Below are 18,206 nucleotides of genomic sequence, written 5' to 3'. Positions count from 1 at the left end.
TAGAAGAGTGCCTGTATAGTTCCACTCTACAAGGGAAAGGGGGACAAGTGTGAGTGTAGTAGTTTCAGAAGGATGAGCTTGTTAAGTGTAGTTGGGAAAGCTTATGGGAGGGTCTTGATTGAGAGGATTAGAAGAGGAACATTGGGAGTAATTGGTGAGGAAGAGTGTGAGTTTAGGAGAGGTAAAGGGTTGTGTAGATCAGATTTTTGTGGTAAGACAGATATGTGAGAAAGCTATAGGTACAAATAAGGATGTATTTTGGGTTTTTATGGATCTGGAATAGGCTTATGGGAGGGTAGACAGGAAGGCACTGTGGGAGGTTTTGCAGATATAAGGGATAGGAAGAAAGCTGTTAAAAGCAGTCAGGAGTTTTTGCGAGAGTAGTAGAGGTTGTGTTAGGATTAGAAATGGAGAGAGTTAGTGGTTTGAGGTAAAGGTGGGACTTCATCAGGGATGTGTTATGTCACCCTGGCTGTTCAATTTATACATGGAATGGGTGGTGCAAGAGGTGAATGCAAGGGTAGTGGGTCAGGGATTGAAGATGGTTGAAGAAAATGGAGAAAAGTGGGAGATAAGCCAGTTGTTGTTTACTGATGACACTGCACTTGTGGCAGGATCAGAGGAGGGATTGAGGAAATTAGTGACAGTTTGGGAAGATGTACGAAAGAAAGAAGATGATAAATGTAGGTAAAAGTAAGGTGATGAGATGTACAAGGGGAGAGAGTGGCAGCAGACTGGAAATGAGTATTAAGGGAGGGAGACTGGAGAAAGTGGATACTTCTAGAAACTTGGGTGTGAATGTGGCAGGAAAGGAAGGAGTGGGGGTGGAGGTAAAATGTAGATTGAGAGAAGTGAATAAATGCCTTGGGGGATTAAAAAGTGTAATGAGAAATAGACATTTGGGAATGGATGCTACAAGGAGATTGTATGATGGAGTGATTGTGCCGACAGTACTGTACAGTGCAGGAACATGAGAGAGGAAGAGAGGAGTTTGAATGTGTTTGAGATGAAATGCCTGAGAAGTTTAAGGGTTACTAGGCTAGATAGAGTAAGAAATGAGGAGGTGAGGAGGAGAACAGGGGTGGAAAGGGAGTTTGGAGATAGGGTTGATGAAAGAGTATTGGGATGGTTTGGACACATGGAGAGAATGAGTGAAGAAAGATTAATAAAAGAGGTGTGGAAGGCAGAGGTAGGAGTGAACATGAGAGGGCAACCTAGGATGAGATGGATGGATGGGGAAAAGGGGCATTGGGGAAGAGGGGAATGTCTGTTGAGGAAGGACAGAAGATAGGGGTGAATGGAGAAGGATTGTGTATGGATGATGCTGTGATGCATGAGGGGAAGTGGGTAGGGATTGGGGAATGAGGGAGTATGTATAAGAAATAAATTGATGCAGCCTGAAGGGATTTCTCCCTGTATTCCCCTTTTCTGCATGAGGGGACAGAGAGGGCGGATTGCCAAATTAATGAAGTGGCCTTGCTGTGTCTTGCAACACTGTTTCTAACCCAGGGCAGTGGACAAGATACAGGAATGACCCATCATCCAGGAGGTGCCAAGATAAGAGGGGAGTGGAGTGTGTGAGGATGGAATGGGTGGGAGTGGTTTCTATGCCTTTGTCTTTTGGCTACCTCCCATGTAAGAGGGAAAAAAGCCTTTGGTATATGTATATATGTATTATTTGTTCTCGGTATATGGAAGAATTCATTTTGTTGGACAATTAAACCTGAACTTACCTTTCTGGATTATGTCAGACTTCTCTTGTTTTTCATACCTGGAACATACTGGTTCAGAAACTTTCATAGTGGACTGAAGTTTGGCATCTCTTGCAAGTTTGTATGATGGATATTCAGAACACAACCTCGGTAATTCACCAAGTAAAATTGTACATATTCTGTAAATAAAAAATGGAGGTTTATGGTTTGGACATTTTATTTAGTTTGTCATATCAGAACAATACAAAATTTTTAGGTATTTTGAATTTATCACATTGCTCCAGTAGGAAGTCCTATGTAGTTTCACAGTTCAGATGCAATATATAGCACAATTATGCTTCATACACTTACCATATGTTAGATCAACCTTTTCCTTTGCCACTCCCATTGCACCTCGCTTTTTTTTCTGCTTTCTACATGTAATTTAATTGAAATGAAGGGCAGCAAATAGTAACCTGAAAGTGGAAAATTTCAATCACCATGCATACATTTTACCATTCTCAATATGAATTCATCCCCCTTGTGTCTGAATTACCGTAGTGAAATTACATCAAGGGATGTTTGAAGTTACATATGTATTTGCCTGCCTGTCATTGCTTAAAAAAAAGAAGAAAAAAAAAAGTGCTGGGACTTGGAAGCAAAGAAGCACAGTACAGTACATTGTGATAAGATTCCAGCACTGATGTTTGTTTCGTTGAATCACTCTTGCAACTTGCGGTGACACAGTAAACGATTTTCGAACTAAATACTTGATAAAACCTTGCTAACACATGAAATATAACAGATCACTGATCAAATTGGCAACATGGAATGGCATTTTATAATGCATGCACATAGCAAGCATCAGGATGTAAACAGTAAGCTTGACATCACAGCTTTATGAGAAAAGCTGAAGGTTGACAAAGGAAAAGTTCATATGCTATTGATATTTTGATAGGCCTTTTTTATTACATTACCTAAAAATTAGGATTTATTTTTGCATTATTTTACCAAAAAAGTGACTAAGCCATACATCTAGCAAATATTCACCAACTCTTTGAGAACCTTCTCAGTAGACTTTTAAAGCTGTTCACTTGCCTGGTTGATGTTTAGATTTAGTTGTAGCCAGTTGGGTTTGACTCGTAGTCCAGTTTGGCAAGTTTACTTCTTGTTGCACCCCAGTTTGTAGTTGCCCCATTATTTCTTCCTAACCCCCTCTTTTATTTCTCCTTATTCAACAGCTTGGGTCTGTCCTTCTAATTATTGTTTAATGTTGATATTAGATTAGTTAAGAATTTTACCTGGTAGCTTCCCATGACCTCTGTGATGTCCATCTGTTTCCTTTCTCTCTCTCTCTCTCTCTCTCTCTCTCCTAGCTATTTACAATGGTATCGGCCATTGGAGGAGGACTGGAACCTCCATACCTGCAGATCATGTGTGGTGGAGGACTCTACTTTCACTACAACCTGTGTGAAGCAGCTTTCTCACAAAAGCAGTCTCTCACAAAGCATATGACCCACACAGGTCTCTCAAGTGTGACATAGTGACTCGCACTAGTGAGAATCCATTCCAGTACTTGTTCAGTCAAGCAAAGTAAAACAAACAAGAAGCATCTTATCAATTTCGCCCTCTCGAATAGTCCTTGTTGGCCTGAAAAGTGTGAATACTTGATACCATTCCATTTTTTTTTTTTTTCCTAATGTATCAAATTCTGTCTGGAATAGTGAAAAAATCAATAAAGTTTTCCACAAAGACCTACTGTTAAAGAATAACAACATGAGTAATGTAGATACTGATGACAGTAAAAGATCCTTGGAATAGTAGAAATATGAACAAAAGGGGAACAGAGTCAAAGCAAAAATTGGAAGTCAGAAGTTTTGTTTAAGGGAAAGGGAGCCACTAGAAAGGCGCATCCTATCTTTCTACTTGACTTTACCTGGAAGGTAAACAAAGGAGAAAAAAAGTGACAACCACGTTCGGTAGATAGTGCACACATTTCCAAATTAACTTTTTTTTTTTTTTTTAATAACAAAATTGCAAATAACCAATGCACCATGTCAAATTGGAAGGAAGCAAAGGGTATAAAATGAAAACGAACTGTTAGCGAGTGGATGAAAAAATGCTATGTCCAATTAGTGGAGGATGAGATAAAAATGGTAAGTGTTTGATATTTCTGTTTCACATTCTGATATCTAGTTTGGAAGTGAACATGTTAATGTACCTTGTATTGAATATTGTAATTTTCTGGCTGGTACCACAGAAATAGTTTAATGATTTCACATTTTCTGTTTAGGAGAAAAATAAACCTAAAGTGATATGAAATTTTACAGAAATAATGGAATTTGTTCTTCAGAATGAATAGTTCTGTGACTTGGCAAAGTTGATGGATATTGGAGAAAGCTTAATTGAGTCTACTACAGACTGTGAATGAGGTTTTAGAGTAATGAATCAATTAAAAACAAATTTGGGAGAAATTTATTTGAATATTCTTATGAAAAGGAAAAGATACCAATTATATGGAAATCCAATCAATTCAGATAGTGTGTATAAAGAGTGGGTGAATGATAAAGACAGAAAAGAGAAGAAATACTTCGCAGGTCAAACCATTTAATCATAAAAATATATTAACAATTCCGTACCACGAAAATTTAATCAATCTTCCTAGCATCTTTGAAAAATTTGGTATTTAGATGGTCTTTAAAAATGATAACATTAAGAGTCTGTTAATCAAAAATTCTCCAAGAAGTAAAGAAGGATGTATTTATAACATACCATGTGAAAACTGTGATTTTATTTATATAGGCCAAACAGGCAAAGGCTTAGAAAAAAGAATAGGCCAACATAAATATAGTATTAGAACGGGGCAAGTGTCCAGTGGATTATTTGTACACCAAAGGGATTATGGTCATAATATTGACTGGGGAAATTCTAAAATAATTACTTCTTGTAATAATATTATAGAAAGAAATATTAAATCTTGTTTTATAAAAAGAAATTTTGGAAATAACATGAACTTGAGTTTGGGTTTATTTAAATTGGACAATTTTATTATTGACAAAATTGTGTGTGATAAAATGTAACATGGGACCTCTCCGAGTATCCTTGTCTTCTCATGTATTTATTGTTTCTTTCTATATTGCTTTTTTGTACCTTTGAAAATGTCTAAATAGACGAAAACGTTCGGTATCTGTTTTTTCAATTTCCCAGTGGTTTCTGCAAGTATATATATATATATATATATATATATATATAAATATATATATATATATATATATATATATGTGTGTGTGTGTGTGTGTGTGTGTGTGTGTGTGTGTGTGTGTGTGTGTGTGTGTTTATCTAAAAATATATATATATATATATATATATATATATATATATATATATATATATATATATATATATATGTGTGTGTGTGTGTGTATTTACCTAGTTGTATTTACCTAGTTGTATTTTACGGGAAGGGGAGCTATGCTCGTGGGGTCCCGTCTTCATATCTCATTTTATCTAAACTATTTTTAAATTCATGTATTGTTTTTGCACACACCACTTTCTCATCTAACTTGTTCCAACTGTCTATTACTCTGTGAGGAAAGCTGTTCTTTTTCAAATCTCTTCTATAGCTGTCTTTTTTTATTTTCTTTCCGTGTCCTCTAGTATTTCTGTCATCCCATTTTATCAGATTCTCTCTGTCAGTAATTTTTATGCCTTTCATGATTCTGTAAATAGCTATCAAATCTCCTCTCTCTCTTCTTTGCTCTAGTGTCTGTAGTTCAAGTTTTTCTAGTCTCTCTTCATATGATAGTTTTGAGAGTGTTGGCGCCAATTTTGTAATTGCTCTTTGTATTCTTTCAAGTTTTTTTTATACATTTTTTTGTACTTGGTGACCATATCGTTGCTGCATATTCTAATCTTGGTCTTATAAGGGTGATTAGGATTTTCTTCACCATTTCTTCATCCAGGTATGTAAATGCAACTTTGATTGTTCTTATTAGATTATAAGTTTCTCCAAAAATCTTATTTATATGTTTCTCAGGTGACATATTATTCATAACAATGACTCCCAGGTCCTTCTCATTTTCTACTTTTTTTATTCCTTCTCCCAATTTATATGCTCCTGCTATTCTGTTTTTGCTTTTTCCAAATTCCATTATACTACACTTTTTTGTATTGAACTCCATCTCCCACTTCCTACTCCATTCTTGTACTTTATTTAGATCTCTCTGTAGTGATTCACAATCTTCTTCAGTTTTCACTCTTTTCAGTAGTTTTGCATCATCTGCAAAGAAGCTCATATAGCTTTCTATTCCTTCATCCATATCATTAATATATATAGCAAACATTATTGGGGCCAGAACTGTTCCCTGCGGAACACCGCTTATTACTTCATCCCATTTTGAGTGCTGATTTCTTATCACTACTGTCATTTTTCTTTCTTGCAAAAAGTCCTCCATCCAATTTAGTAGTTTGCCCTGTATTCCTCCTTCAGTTTCTAATTTGGTGACGCATGATCGTCCTTGTCTGAATCCAAATTGCCTTGGATTTAACACTTTATTTTTTTCTAAATATTTTACCCATCTACTTTTGATAATTCTCTCACAAATTTTTGCTATTGTACTTGTTAGAGAGACTGGTCTATAGTTTGTAGGTTCTTCTTTATTTCCTCCTTTATATATAGGTACTATATTTGCTTTTTTCCAATCTTCTGGAACTTTTCCTTCTTTCAAGGAACTATTTAGTATGCTATGTATTTTGTCTGCCAGTTCATTCCTGCATTCTTTCAGTATCCAGTTTGCTATTTCATCTGGTCCATGCAATTTTCTGACATCAAGATTACTCAAGTGTGTTAATATTTCATTCTTTGTTACTTCTATTTCTTCTATAGGGGGGAATTTCTCTTTCCAATCGTTCTCTTCAGGTTGTATGTTCTCCCTTGTAAACACTGATTTAAAATGTTTGTTCATAATTTCCGCCATTTCCATTTCCTCAGTGTATTCAACTCCCTCCTGTCTTAATTTCTCCAAGTCTTGTTTGTTTTTCAGTTTATTGTTTATATATCTGTAGAATAGTTTTGGTTGATCTTTACACTTTTCTATTATATCTTTTTCATATTTTCTCTTTTCCTCTCTGCACATTTGTACATATTCATTTCTATAACAGGTATATATTTTCCATTTTTCAGGTTTTCTGTCTTTTTTTCATCTGGTCCAGGCTTTGTCTCTTTTGTCTTTTAACTCCCTACAGCTTTTGTTGTACCAGCATTTTACATATTCTTTTTCTTGTTTTTGTCTTGGGACATACTTTTCCACTCCTTTTTTGTAAATATTTGTCAAAATATTCCATTTCTCTTCTACTGCTGTTTCTTCTTTGTATATTTCTTCCCAGTTTTCCTTTTGAAAGAATTCTCTTATTTTATCAAAGTTTGTTTTTTCATACATCATTCTTCCTTTTCTGTATTGTTCATTTCTTTTCATATATTTTTCTTCATTAAGTTCCAGTTCAATCAATATGTGGTCACTTTTACTTATTGGTGTTTTATATTAAATTTTGTCCACTATTCTAGGTTCGGATGTAATTATTAGGTCTAGTCTTGATGGCTCTTCTTCATTTCTATACCTAGTGTTCTCCTGTATCCATTGTGTCATTGTATGGTCAGTAACTATCTCAAGTAGAGCGTTTCCCCATGAGCCGTCTCCACCCTTTACTGTCATTTCTTCCCAGCAGATTTCTTTGCAATTAAAGTCGCCCATCATAACTATTTTTCCTCCCTCTTCCATTATCTTGTTTAATGTTATCTTTGTGTCCTCTAACATACTTTTATGTTCACTCTCTTCCCATGAGGCTGTTTTTGGGGGCACATAATTTATCACAAACTTTCTGTTCTTCTTATCTCTGTCTTCTACTTCCATCATTATCATCTCTACTGTATTCTTTCCATATGTGACACACTTCACGTTTATATCCTTCTTAGTCAGGAACATAACTCCACCCCCTTCCTTTTTCACTCTGTTTCTAATCCAATAATTATATGCATCATGTCCTACACTGTTGGGTGGTAGTGGACCTTTTAATTTTGTTTCTACAATTCCCATTATGTCCGGTTCTTTTTCTTTCAAATAATCATTCAGCTCATTCAATCCTGTTATTAATCCATCTATATTTGTGTAAGACACTCTTAGTTTTCTGCCACTTCCATTGTGTTCTCTGTTTCCCTTTTGTTTTTCTCTTGTATGTCGACTTTCTTTAGTTTCATATTCACTACTCTCCAATAGAATCTCTCTTTTTCTGACTCCGTTCTTATCTCGTTTTTTTCCTTTGCTTCAAGTCTTTTCTGTTTTTCTTCCTCTCCTCTTTATTCATTTCCCTTTTTATCCATACCTTTTTATATTGTTCACTTGTTGCTAGTTTCCCTGTTTTGGATAAGATATTCTCAGCCGAAGTTTGTGACCTGAATTTAATCTTAATTGGTCTGATCTTGTCTGTACTATATTTCCCTAGCCTGAATTTCTCTTCGATTTGTTTCATTATTTCTGGTTCATCTTCCTGAACTAATTCTAGTAAATTTCTTACTTTTTCATTTTCCTCCTTGATTCTTGTGGTTCTATCTGGGTTATGTTTCTCTTCCATTCCTAATATAATTATACATTTCTTTTTGTCTGCTAGGTCTCTTACCATATTCTCCTTCTGTCTCATCACTTTAATAACTGAGTTTTCAGTTTGTTCATTCATTTGCTGTCTGATTATGTCAGTGAATGCAACTTTGCTATTTTCTTGAATTTTTTTCCAACCCTCCTTGTTCTCCTTATTATTCTCCTTTAAGACTTTATTCTCATCTTTTACTTCCCTCAACTGTTTCTTTAATTCTTCAATTTCCTTAGTTAAGTTTTTGTTCGCCTTCTCTAGTTCTTCCAATTTTTCAACTCTCCGGATAATTTTGTTAACATCACCGAACCTACGCTCCAAGTCCTCGATCATCTTATCGACCTTCTCTTCTAGTCTTGTCAGTCGGGGGGGTTTGTGTCCCCCCCCCCCACCCTCTTTAAATCCCTGGAAAATATTCTCATCACTTTCTACTGTATTGCTCTTATCTATGCTTCTAATCTTTACATTTTTATTAGACATTTCATCGTCGCTCAGCTCAGGTCTTTTGTTTACCTTTCGCCTGTCTGCCTGGGCCAAGTCTACTCCCTCCTCATTTCCTTCCATTTCCCTCAGTAATCCCTCTCCTTTTCCTCTTTCCCTACTTTCCCACTACTCCACGAGCAATTTCCCCCCCCCCCACCCTGTAAAAACACTAGGCACTTCTCTTTGCGTTGGGATCCACAGACTTCAATTTTCTTCAGAACGTCTTCTAAGCCGTCCATTCGTTGAAGTGTGTGTGTGTGTGTGTGTATTTCTTACTACTAATTAGATCAATATGAAATACATATTGAATATTTTTGTCAGCTCTGTCATTGTTGTAACACTAGGGACTTGCAAGCTTTGATCCTGCATTATATATATATATATATATATATATATATATATATATATATATATATATATATATATATATATATATATATATAAAGATAATTTCCTAATGATTTGTCTTAATTCTGAAAAACCAAATATAAAATGTACAGTATTCCCATCCACACAATAAAACATTAAACAAGATGGCCCTTTGTGCATCGCATACACTAATGCCAGGGTCACAAAATTGAAAAGGATAGTTTTGCCCACATTATGAATAGGTACAACTTTAGATAGAATTCGTTAATTTTTTATACAATCTATAAACTCCAGGGTCGCACATGCTTTGCAAAAAAAAAAAAAAAAAATCTAAATTCATCTAGAGAGAGAGAGATATACATATAAAACACGTGCGTTGCTACAAAAATGACCTTGCTGATACACTCTCACGAGGTATCAATTTTAAAGGGCAAGGTGTCACGTCACGGCCTAGAGTGAACATAATAGAAAACTTCGTGTCCGTTATTGTCACACCCTTTTGAGTATGGCAAAAATGGTGTATCTGTGTAGTTGTCGGTCTTGTGTTTATATGTTGTATTTTAATAAGAATTAAAAACTGAATTTAAATAATTGTATTAGTCGTATTGTAATTATATTAACCCATTAAACTCCGATGACAAGATTCTTGTCATTTGGTCAAATAAAACAAAAAATCATAAAACACCAAAATGTTTGATCAAACACCAGAAAAGTATGTCGTCAGTCCTCGCTTCGCGCGAGGACTGACATACTTTTCTGGTGTTTGATCAAACATTTTGGTGTTTTATGATTTTTTGTTTTATTTGACCAAATGACAAGAATCTTGTCATCGGAGTTTAATGGGTTAAGAATCATGTTATTTTATGTAGATTGTGTGGAATGAGAACGCAGGAGATACACATCTGGAAAGTACGTGTCTGACGCCCGAACCATTTACGTAATGCACAGTATTGACGTCATCAACGAAGGTTATATAAGAGAACATATAATAAGAACATAAGAATGAAGGAGACTGCAAGAGACTGTAAGGCCTACACTAGGCAGTTCCATGTCCATTACCACATGTCATCCCCATCCATAAAGTTGCCTAGCCATTTCCTACAACAACCGATAGATTCAGCATTCACTACAAGGGTACTAAGTTTATTCGAATCGTTGATCACCCTATTAGTAAACCAGTTCTTGCCTATTTCCTTCTTAAATCTAAATTTATCCAATCTAAATCCGTTACTGAGAGACTTATCTTGTCTTAATAAGATGGCCTTGTTTGAGGCAACCTTGTTAAAGCCTTTGACCCACTTCAACACCTATATTAGATCACCCTTCACTCTGCATCTTTCCAAAGAGCGTAAGTTATTGTTGCCTAAGCCTCTCATCATAAGGTGAATTTCTGAGCCCATATATAATTTTGGTCATTTTCCTCTGTACTGATTCTAGTGAATTGATGTCCATTCTATAGGACGGAAACCAAAATTGTACCACATAGTCAAGGATGGGTCTAACGCTAGAGTTTGATAATTACCTGTGCACTTTTATTCGTAACCGTCCTAGCAATGAAACCTATATCTGGTATTTTCCTTCGCCCATTGATTCATTGTGTATTCAATGGTCATATCCAGTAGTATATTTCCCCAAAGGTCTTCTCCACCTTTCACTGTCATTACTTGCCAACATAGTACTTTCGAGTTAATGTCACCCACAATTATCATGTTTCCTCCTCTCAGTAATTCAATTAATTAATTTTTTGTTTCTTCCAACATTTTGGAATGATCACTCTTTGTCCAAGACTGTGTTCTGGGGGGCACATGTATTACTACAAATGTTCTACTTTTCATGTCACTGTTTTCAACTTTTATCATAATCAATTCCACATTATTTTTTCCTTCTGTTAACTTTGTCACATTTAAGCCCTTCTTAGTCAAAAACATGACTCCTCCACCCTGTTTCTCCTTTCTGTTTTCCATCCAATGGTTGAATAGACCTTGTCCCACAGGATTTGGTGGTAGTGGACCTTTTAATTTTGTCTCCACAATTCCCATTATGTCTGGTTTCTCTACTGTCAGATAATAGTTTAATTTGTTTAGTCCTGAAATCATGCCGTCTATGTTGGTATATGTTATTTTTTATTTTGCCTCTTTTTTTTCTCTATCATGTTCCTTTTTATACCATTTTCTCAGCCTCAGGTCTAGTAATCTAAAAAAAAAAAAAAAAAAAAAATCTTTTCAGTCTCCATTCTTCTCTCCACTTCTAAATGTCTTTTCTCTCTTTCCTCATTGCTCATTTCTTTTTTATCCATACATTTTTGTAATTCTCACTATTTGCCAGCTTTGCTGGTTTTTTTTTATAGTACTTCTGCTATCATTGGAGACCTTAGTTTGATTTTTGGTGGCCTATTTTGTTTTTGTCTAGAATCCCTCATCTTATGTACTTCTATCTCTTTCCCCATTACCTGTCTCTCTCCTTGTATCTCTTTCAGATTTGCTCTTGCAATTTTTCTTGTTTTTCTCTTTGGTATCTAGGTACATTACATTTTTCTTTAATATCATAAACTACAATGCACTTTTTTTATCCATATATTTATATGTTTATATATATATATATCTATATATATATTGATATGTGTGTGTGTGTGTGTGTGTGTGTGTGTGTGTGTGTGTGTGTGTGTGTGTGTGTGTGTGTGTGTGTGTGTGTGTGTGTAATTCTTAAGATTTATTATATAAAAGAAAATAAACTCTTGGTATCCACTGAATTTATGCGTACATCACGTTGACTGTGTAGATCGTACACCAAAGTATATTCATATTATGTAATTTCTGTCTTCATTCTCAATATTTATTCTTATGCAGTACATTTATCATCATTCCTTGGTGGCGATCTCCCTAATAACCGACTAAAACAGGTATGACACAAATATGCAGTTTGTAGCGTTACTTGACCAATATTTACATTGGCAGAACATTTGTCTTCCAAATATCTAAATTATCATATCTTTGACGCAAAGTTAAGATTTTAGCCTCACAATTAACCGACCACGGCCAGGAGCTTTCGAACTCCTCGTAGGGCGAACATGAGATGTTTATAATATTCCAGCATCGCGCTTGCACATGTTTCACTTTTTTTTTCTAAGATTATTTCTTCTACGGAATGATTACGATAGATTGGGCTAGGAAGAGTATATCAACATTTCACATCACAACCTGACAGAAACACCAACGGAACTCCTTAACTTTGGACTCAACTGTCACATCCAGCCAAAATTTGACAAAGTGGATATGATTGCTGAGATGGAGTTCCTCCTTCAGTCCCTCCTTCAACTCCAGATGGATGGTAAGATCACTGTTTCTTCTGATTTACGACCCCAGTTATTAGTTGAAACTACCAAGAGACGCAGACACAAATATAAGTCCCTCCTCTCTCCACAACTCAAGCAAGAAGTTACAGAGCTACGCATCAACCCCGACCTTGTCATTCTGCGAGCTGACAAATCTTCCATTTATATCCTTCTCAACAAAGAGGACCATTTGTCCAAAATTGACCACGTCCTCTCTGACCCCATCGTCACTCAGGTTAGGTCAACCGTGTAGCTGTTTCAATTAGTGATATGGCGAGTGGTTGTGTTACCGTGCTCAGCACCGATGAGGTACAATCTCTACTTAGTAGAATTGAAGCCATGGAGGATGTTGTAAAATGCCTTAAGAGGAAAATCAAGTTCTCCACTCGAAGGCCCAAAATACGAAAGACAAAACTAGCTATGAGCTTGGATGGAAAACTGCGAAAAATAAGATGCGGAATAGTGGAAAAAAGTCCTCACCAGCCCCACTCCATTGCAAGAACTCGTTTAAAGTACTAGCGAATCTGCAGGAAGAAGAAACAATTGAAATTCAAGAGAAGAAGGGAAGGGCAGACGCTGGATCCCTACCCACAGGTAAGATTTTGGTTGTAGGAGACAGTCAGGTGAGGTACTTAGACAGGGCTTTCTGCGATAAAGATAGGAAACATAGGACGCAGGTGTGTTTCCCCAGCGCGGGTATAGGAGATGTTAGAGATAGGATTGAAGAGTGTTTAGTAGGGGAAGGTAAGGACTTTGTAGTTTGCTTAAGTGCCGGGGACAATGATATAGGTAAGTTAGGGAGTGGGGAATTGTTTGCGCGGTTCCGGGATGCGCTAGACAAGATTAGAAATAGGGGAAGTGTTCCTGTTGTATGTGAAACCCTTCCGAGGCATAGAGTTGGAGGCATGTGGCATTCCAGGGCTATTGCAATGAATTGCAAGCTGGCAAAACATTGTAGGGCCAATGGATGGACATTTGTCGACAACTGAGACCGCTTTTACGGTAGAAATCATCTATATACAAGGGACGGGGTGCATTTGTCGCCTAGAGGATTTCGGCTCCTTGCTGAATGCCTTGGGTGAGAAGTAGGCATCCTACAGGGTTTTTTCGGGTAGATTACGTGGGAGTAGGGGGGGGGGAAGTATCGGAATATAGTTTAGGCAATAGAAACAACTTAGAGAGGGACTTTGAAAAGAATCACCAAAGCAAGTGGAGGGAAGATAAACTTATAACTGAGTCTTGGATCAACATGGCTGATAAACATTTCCTTCCGGAAATCGAAATAGAAGGATATAAGTTTTTTTTTCACAAGGATAGGGTTGGAAGGAGTGGGGGAGTGTACCACTTTTCGTTGAAAATACAATAAACTGTATTATCAACAATTCGATTAAGGAAGAGGACTGTACGGAATCTATTTGGGTAGAGATTATAGGCAAGAATAAGAAAGTTATTATTGGCGTCTTGTATAGACCTCCTAACCTCAGCATTGGGCAGACTGATCCCCTGATTCATGAAGTTCACAGAGCGTCCCAGTACAAAAAACGTTGTGATCATGGGAGATTTTAATTATAGAAACATTGACTGGGGAACTTTAATAGGATATCAGGAAACGAAGACATTCCTAAATGTGGTGCAGGATAATTTCCTAAAACAAGTGATTACCGATCCTACGAGGGAAGAAAATACTCTGGACTTAGTTTTAACTAATAATGAGGACCTAATGAGTAACGTAAAAGTGGGAGACAGTCTAGGCTCTAGCGATCATCAAGAAATAAGATTTAATATCATTTGGGAAGAAATAAAAAGTACGAATAACGTCCAAGTACCAGACTTCAGGAGAGCAAACTTTTACAATATAAAAACTTATTTGAAATTGAATATGAAATGTCATGCGGACGTTTCTGACATTGTTGAGTCTCGGTGCATGACCGGGGGCGAGATCATGACCAGGGGTTGGGTCACGGAGGGTAATATGCATACCTTGGGTCAGGTCATTTGGGGGCGAGGGCTCAACAGACAGGTCAGGGATTTGGATGAAATATATAGCAATCTAACTGATTGAATTATTAATGCACAAAATACATTTATCCCCCTGAAGTCAATACGGAAAAATAGTAAAACTCCCAAATGGATGACGGACAGATTGAAACATGGGATCGAAATGAAAAGAGGACTTTACGTAAAAATAAAAAACGGGGAAACACACCTTAGATCAAGAAATAACGAAATGGCAGAGCAGGTTAAAAAGAATACACGAACAGCGAAACGTATTTATGAAATTAAGGTTGCTAGTCAAGCAAGATGTAACCCAAAGGGTTTCTTTCATCTCTATAAAACAAAAAATAAAGGAAGAATAAGACCAATTAAAAACGATGAAAATGTCATGATAGAATCGGAGGAAAAAAGGAGTGAGGAGTTTAACAATTATTTTCTATCGGTGTTTACTAATGAGATATTAGATAAAGTGCCTGACTGCGATCCGATTTTCAGAGGGGATGAAGAAAGTAGTCTATCTAATATCAGGATCAGTAAAGTAGTAGTCAAGCAGATTGAAAGACTTAAAGCTACAAAATCCCCGGGTCCAGACAAAAAAAAAAAAATCCGAGAATGCTAGAGGAGTGAAAAATTGAAATCTGCGACCAGTTAACTGAAATATTTAATAAATCAGTAGACACTGGTTTTGTGCCTACTGCTTGGAGGAAAGCAAACGTTGTTCCTGTTTTTAAGAAGGGAGATAGATCGTCTATATGCAACTACAAGCCAGTCGGTTTGACATCGGTTATAGGAAAAATGCTTGAATCAGTAATAGTAAATAGACTCAGAGAACACATTGAAGGGCATCATTTAATTCGTGATTCACAGCATGGTTTCCCTAAGGGTAAGGCATGTGTGACTAATCTTCTATCCTTTTACACTAAAGTATATAAGGCGTCAGATAACAATGATACTTACGATGTTATTTACCTTGACTTTAGCAAAGCGTTCGGCAAGGTGCCACACCAGAGACTACTAAATAAAATTAAAGCCCATGACATAGGAGGAAAAACGTTAGAATGTATTAGATCTTAGATTAGTAACATAAAACAGCGGGTCACCATATATGGAGTAAAATCTAGGTGGGGCAATATTACTAGTGGGGTCGTTTTTGGGTCCCTTGTTGTTCATTATGTACATAAACGACTTAGACGACGGGATAAATAGTGATGTTAGTAAGTTTGCGGACGACACTAAAATAGGACGCCTAATTAGGTCAGGAGACGACGCAGAGATTCTGCAGGATTATCTTAACAAATTGTTCACATGGTCGGTGAAATGGCAAATGAACTTCTATATCTGTAAGTGTAGCGTGTTAAAATTAGGGCTATACAACCCCGAAAATAGATACAGTTTAGATAACACGTTTTTAGAGAAAACTGAGTGCGAGAGAGACTTGGGAGTTCTAGTGAGTCCGGACTTTAAAACCAGGAAACAGTGCATTAGCGCCAGGAACAAAGCTAATAGAACATTAGGTTTCATTGCTAGGATGGTAACGAATAGAAGTGTAGAGGTAATTATTAAACTCTAACGATAGTTAGACCCATCCTTGACTATGCGGTACAGTTTTGGTCTCCGTCCTATAGAATGGGTATCAATGAATTAGAATCAGTACAGAGAAGAATGACCAAAATGATACATGAACTCAGAAATTTGCCTTACGAAGAGAGGCATAGGCACCTTAACTTACTCTAGAAAGACGCAGAGTGCGGGGTGATCTAATAGAGGTGTTCAAGTGGATCAAAGGCTTTAACAAGGGTGATGCAAACAAGGTCATCATATTAAAACAACAGGGCAGGACTCGCAGTAATGGTTATAAACTGGACAAATTTAGATTTAAAAAGGAAATAGGCAAGAATTGGTTTACTGATAGGGTGGTCGACGAATGGAATATCCTTAGTAACCATATAGTAAGCGCTGAAACTATCGGTTGTTTTAAGAAACGATTAGAAAACTTTATGGATGGGATGACAAGTGGTGATGGATACGGAGCTGTCTAGTGTAGACCTTATGGTCTCTTGCAGTCTCCCTCATTCTTATGTTCTTATAATTCTAAATTCAAGATTTTATGTGACCCCACCGGCAAACTTAAAATCAAAGTTAACAAATTAATCGCAGCTAACAACGCAGTCATGGACCACCTGCATGTCCCTCTTATCACCGGCGAATTCTCTCCTGGATATATTGACGGGAATGTCAAAATACACAAGACCAACTCCCCTCCCCGCCCGATCACCTCGCAAATCCCCACTCCTACATATGGACTTGTTAGTCAGCTTGATATAATCACCCCATACACTTCTAAGAAATACTCCCTGAAATTGACAGATGAATTTGTTGGCATTCAACGCAGTAAACAACTCCAAGGAATAATGGCTTCCCTCGACGTGGAATCGTTATTCTCATATGCCCCAATTCTTCCCGCTGTTAGAATAATCCCCAATAATGTGTACCGTCACCCTAAAATCCCGGGAAACATTATGAAGAATCTACTTCTCGCCTGCACGACAGAAGCTCTATTTATAAGCCCCACAGGCCAGCTCTACCTGCAAGTGGAAGGTGTCGCCATGGGCTCACCCCTAAGGTGAACTTTTGGCGACTTGTACATGTGCCACCTAGGGAACAGTGTTAGAAGACCCTGACGTAAAATCCTTCACCTATTGTAGATATGTCGACGATATTTTCATTGAAGGAGCGAATCCCAACTGAGAGACACAATTAGCCATGGAAGCATCCTCTGTATAACATTTCACCTACGAACTCATCATCACAACAAGACCCCTTTCCTCGACGTCCTGATCCACTCTCAAGACAACACATACAAGACCACTGTTTACAGGAAGAAGACTGACACTGGAACATGCCGGACTGCCCCAAGTGAGTGCCCCTAGCGGTACAAACGTGGTGTCATTCGGGCATACCTTCGACGCGCATACAGGAATTGCTTCTCGCACCTTTTGAAAACTTTTCCACGGTGAAGTATCGCGCGTCAAACAGATACTTATTAATAACGGCTTTTCCGACCCCCATTATTGACAAGGAGACGAGACTTTTCATCACCCGCACCATAACACAACACGAACAAAACAACACATATTCCACACACACACACACAAATTATTACAAAAATCAAATGACACCAGCCCACAAAACAGACGAACGAATTTTGAAAGAAATCGCTCCACGTAAAGTTACATGCACGAACTCACACGACAAATTGGCTCTTATCATATACTACAAAAAATACAAGTCTCCAGCCTTCTTATGAGAAACAACTTGATTAAAGACAGCAATCTCCTTAAACAGAGTAATGTGGTATAGTTCACTTGCCCAGAAGAAGGCTACAAACTTCTCCCCCAATGCCTCATACATTGGTTTTTACCACTACTTCTGTGAGTAGTGTTAAGTTATGGGTATGTCAACGCTTAGAAAAACACTTAACTGTTTATTGTTCTTCAAAGGCACAATGAACATGACACAAATAAGTTTATGTTCAGACAAAAATATACACATCAACCTCTCCACACCGTGGCTTCACCATGACTAACCTGCAGACAGTGCTTCCACAGCAAAAAAAAATTCGTTACCCCAGACAGTTGTATCAATTACCCTAAATTATAACTTTATTTTATATATATATATATATGTATATATAT

General features: G+C 37.1%; 1 protein-coding gene across 1 annotated transcript; it reads left to right on the top strand.

Annotated features, from left to right (window-relative positions):
* The first annotated feature begins 3,076 nt into the window (after positions 1 to 3,076).
* LOC143030196 (uncharacterized) lies at positions 3,077 to 18,097 on the top strand. The gene is made up of 5 exons (XM_076193357.1): positions 3,077 to 3,224; positions 12,390 to 12,751; positions 16,614 to 17,134; positions 17,243 to 17,427; positions 18,012 to 18,097. Exons 1-5 carry the CDS (start codon positions 3,077 to 3,079, stop codon positions 18,095 to 18,097), a joined length of 1,302 nt encoding a protein of 433 aa, XP_076049472.1.
* The last annotated feature ends 109 nt before the right edge of the window (positions 18,098 to 18,206 follow it).

Source organism: Oratosquilla oratoria, chromosome 12 (assembly GCF_046742065.1).
Source record: "Oratosquilla oratoria isolate Oo_2021 chromosome 12, ASM4674206v1, whole genome shotgun sequence".
NCBI classification, from domain to species: domain Eukaryota; kingdom Metazoa; phylum Arthropoda; class Malacostraca; order Stomatopoda; family Squillidae; genus Oratosquilla; species Oratosquilla oratoria.
This window is presented reverse-complemented; position numbering and strand designations above follow the sequence as displayed.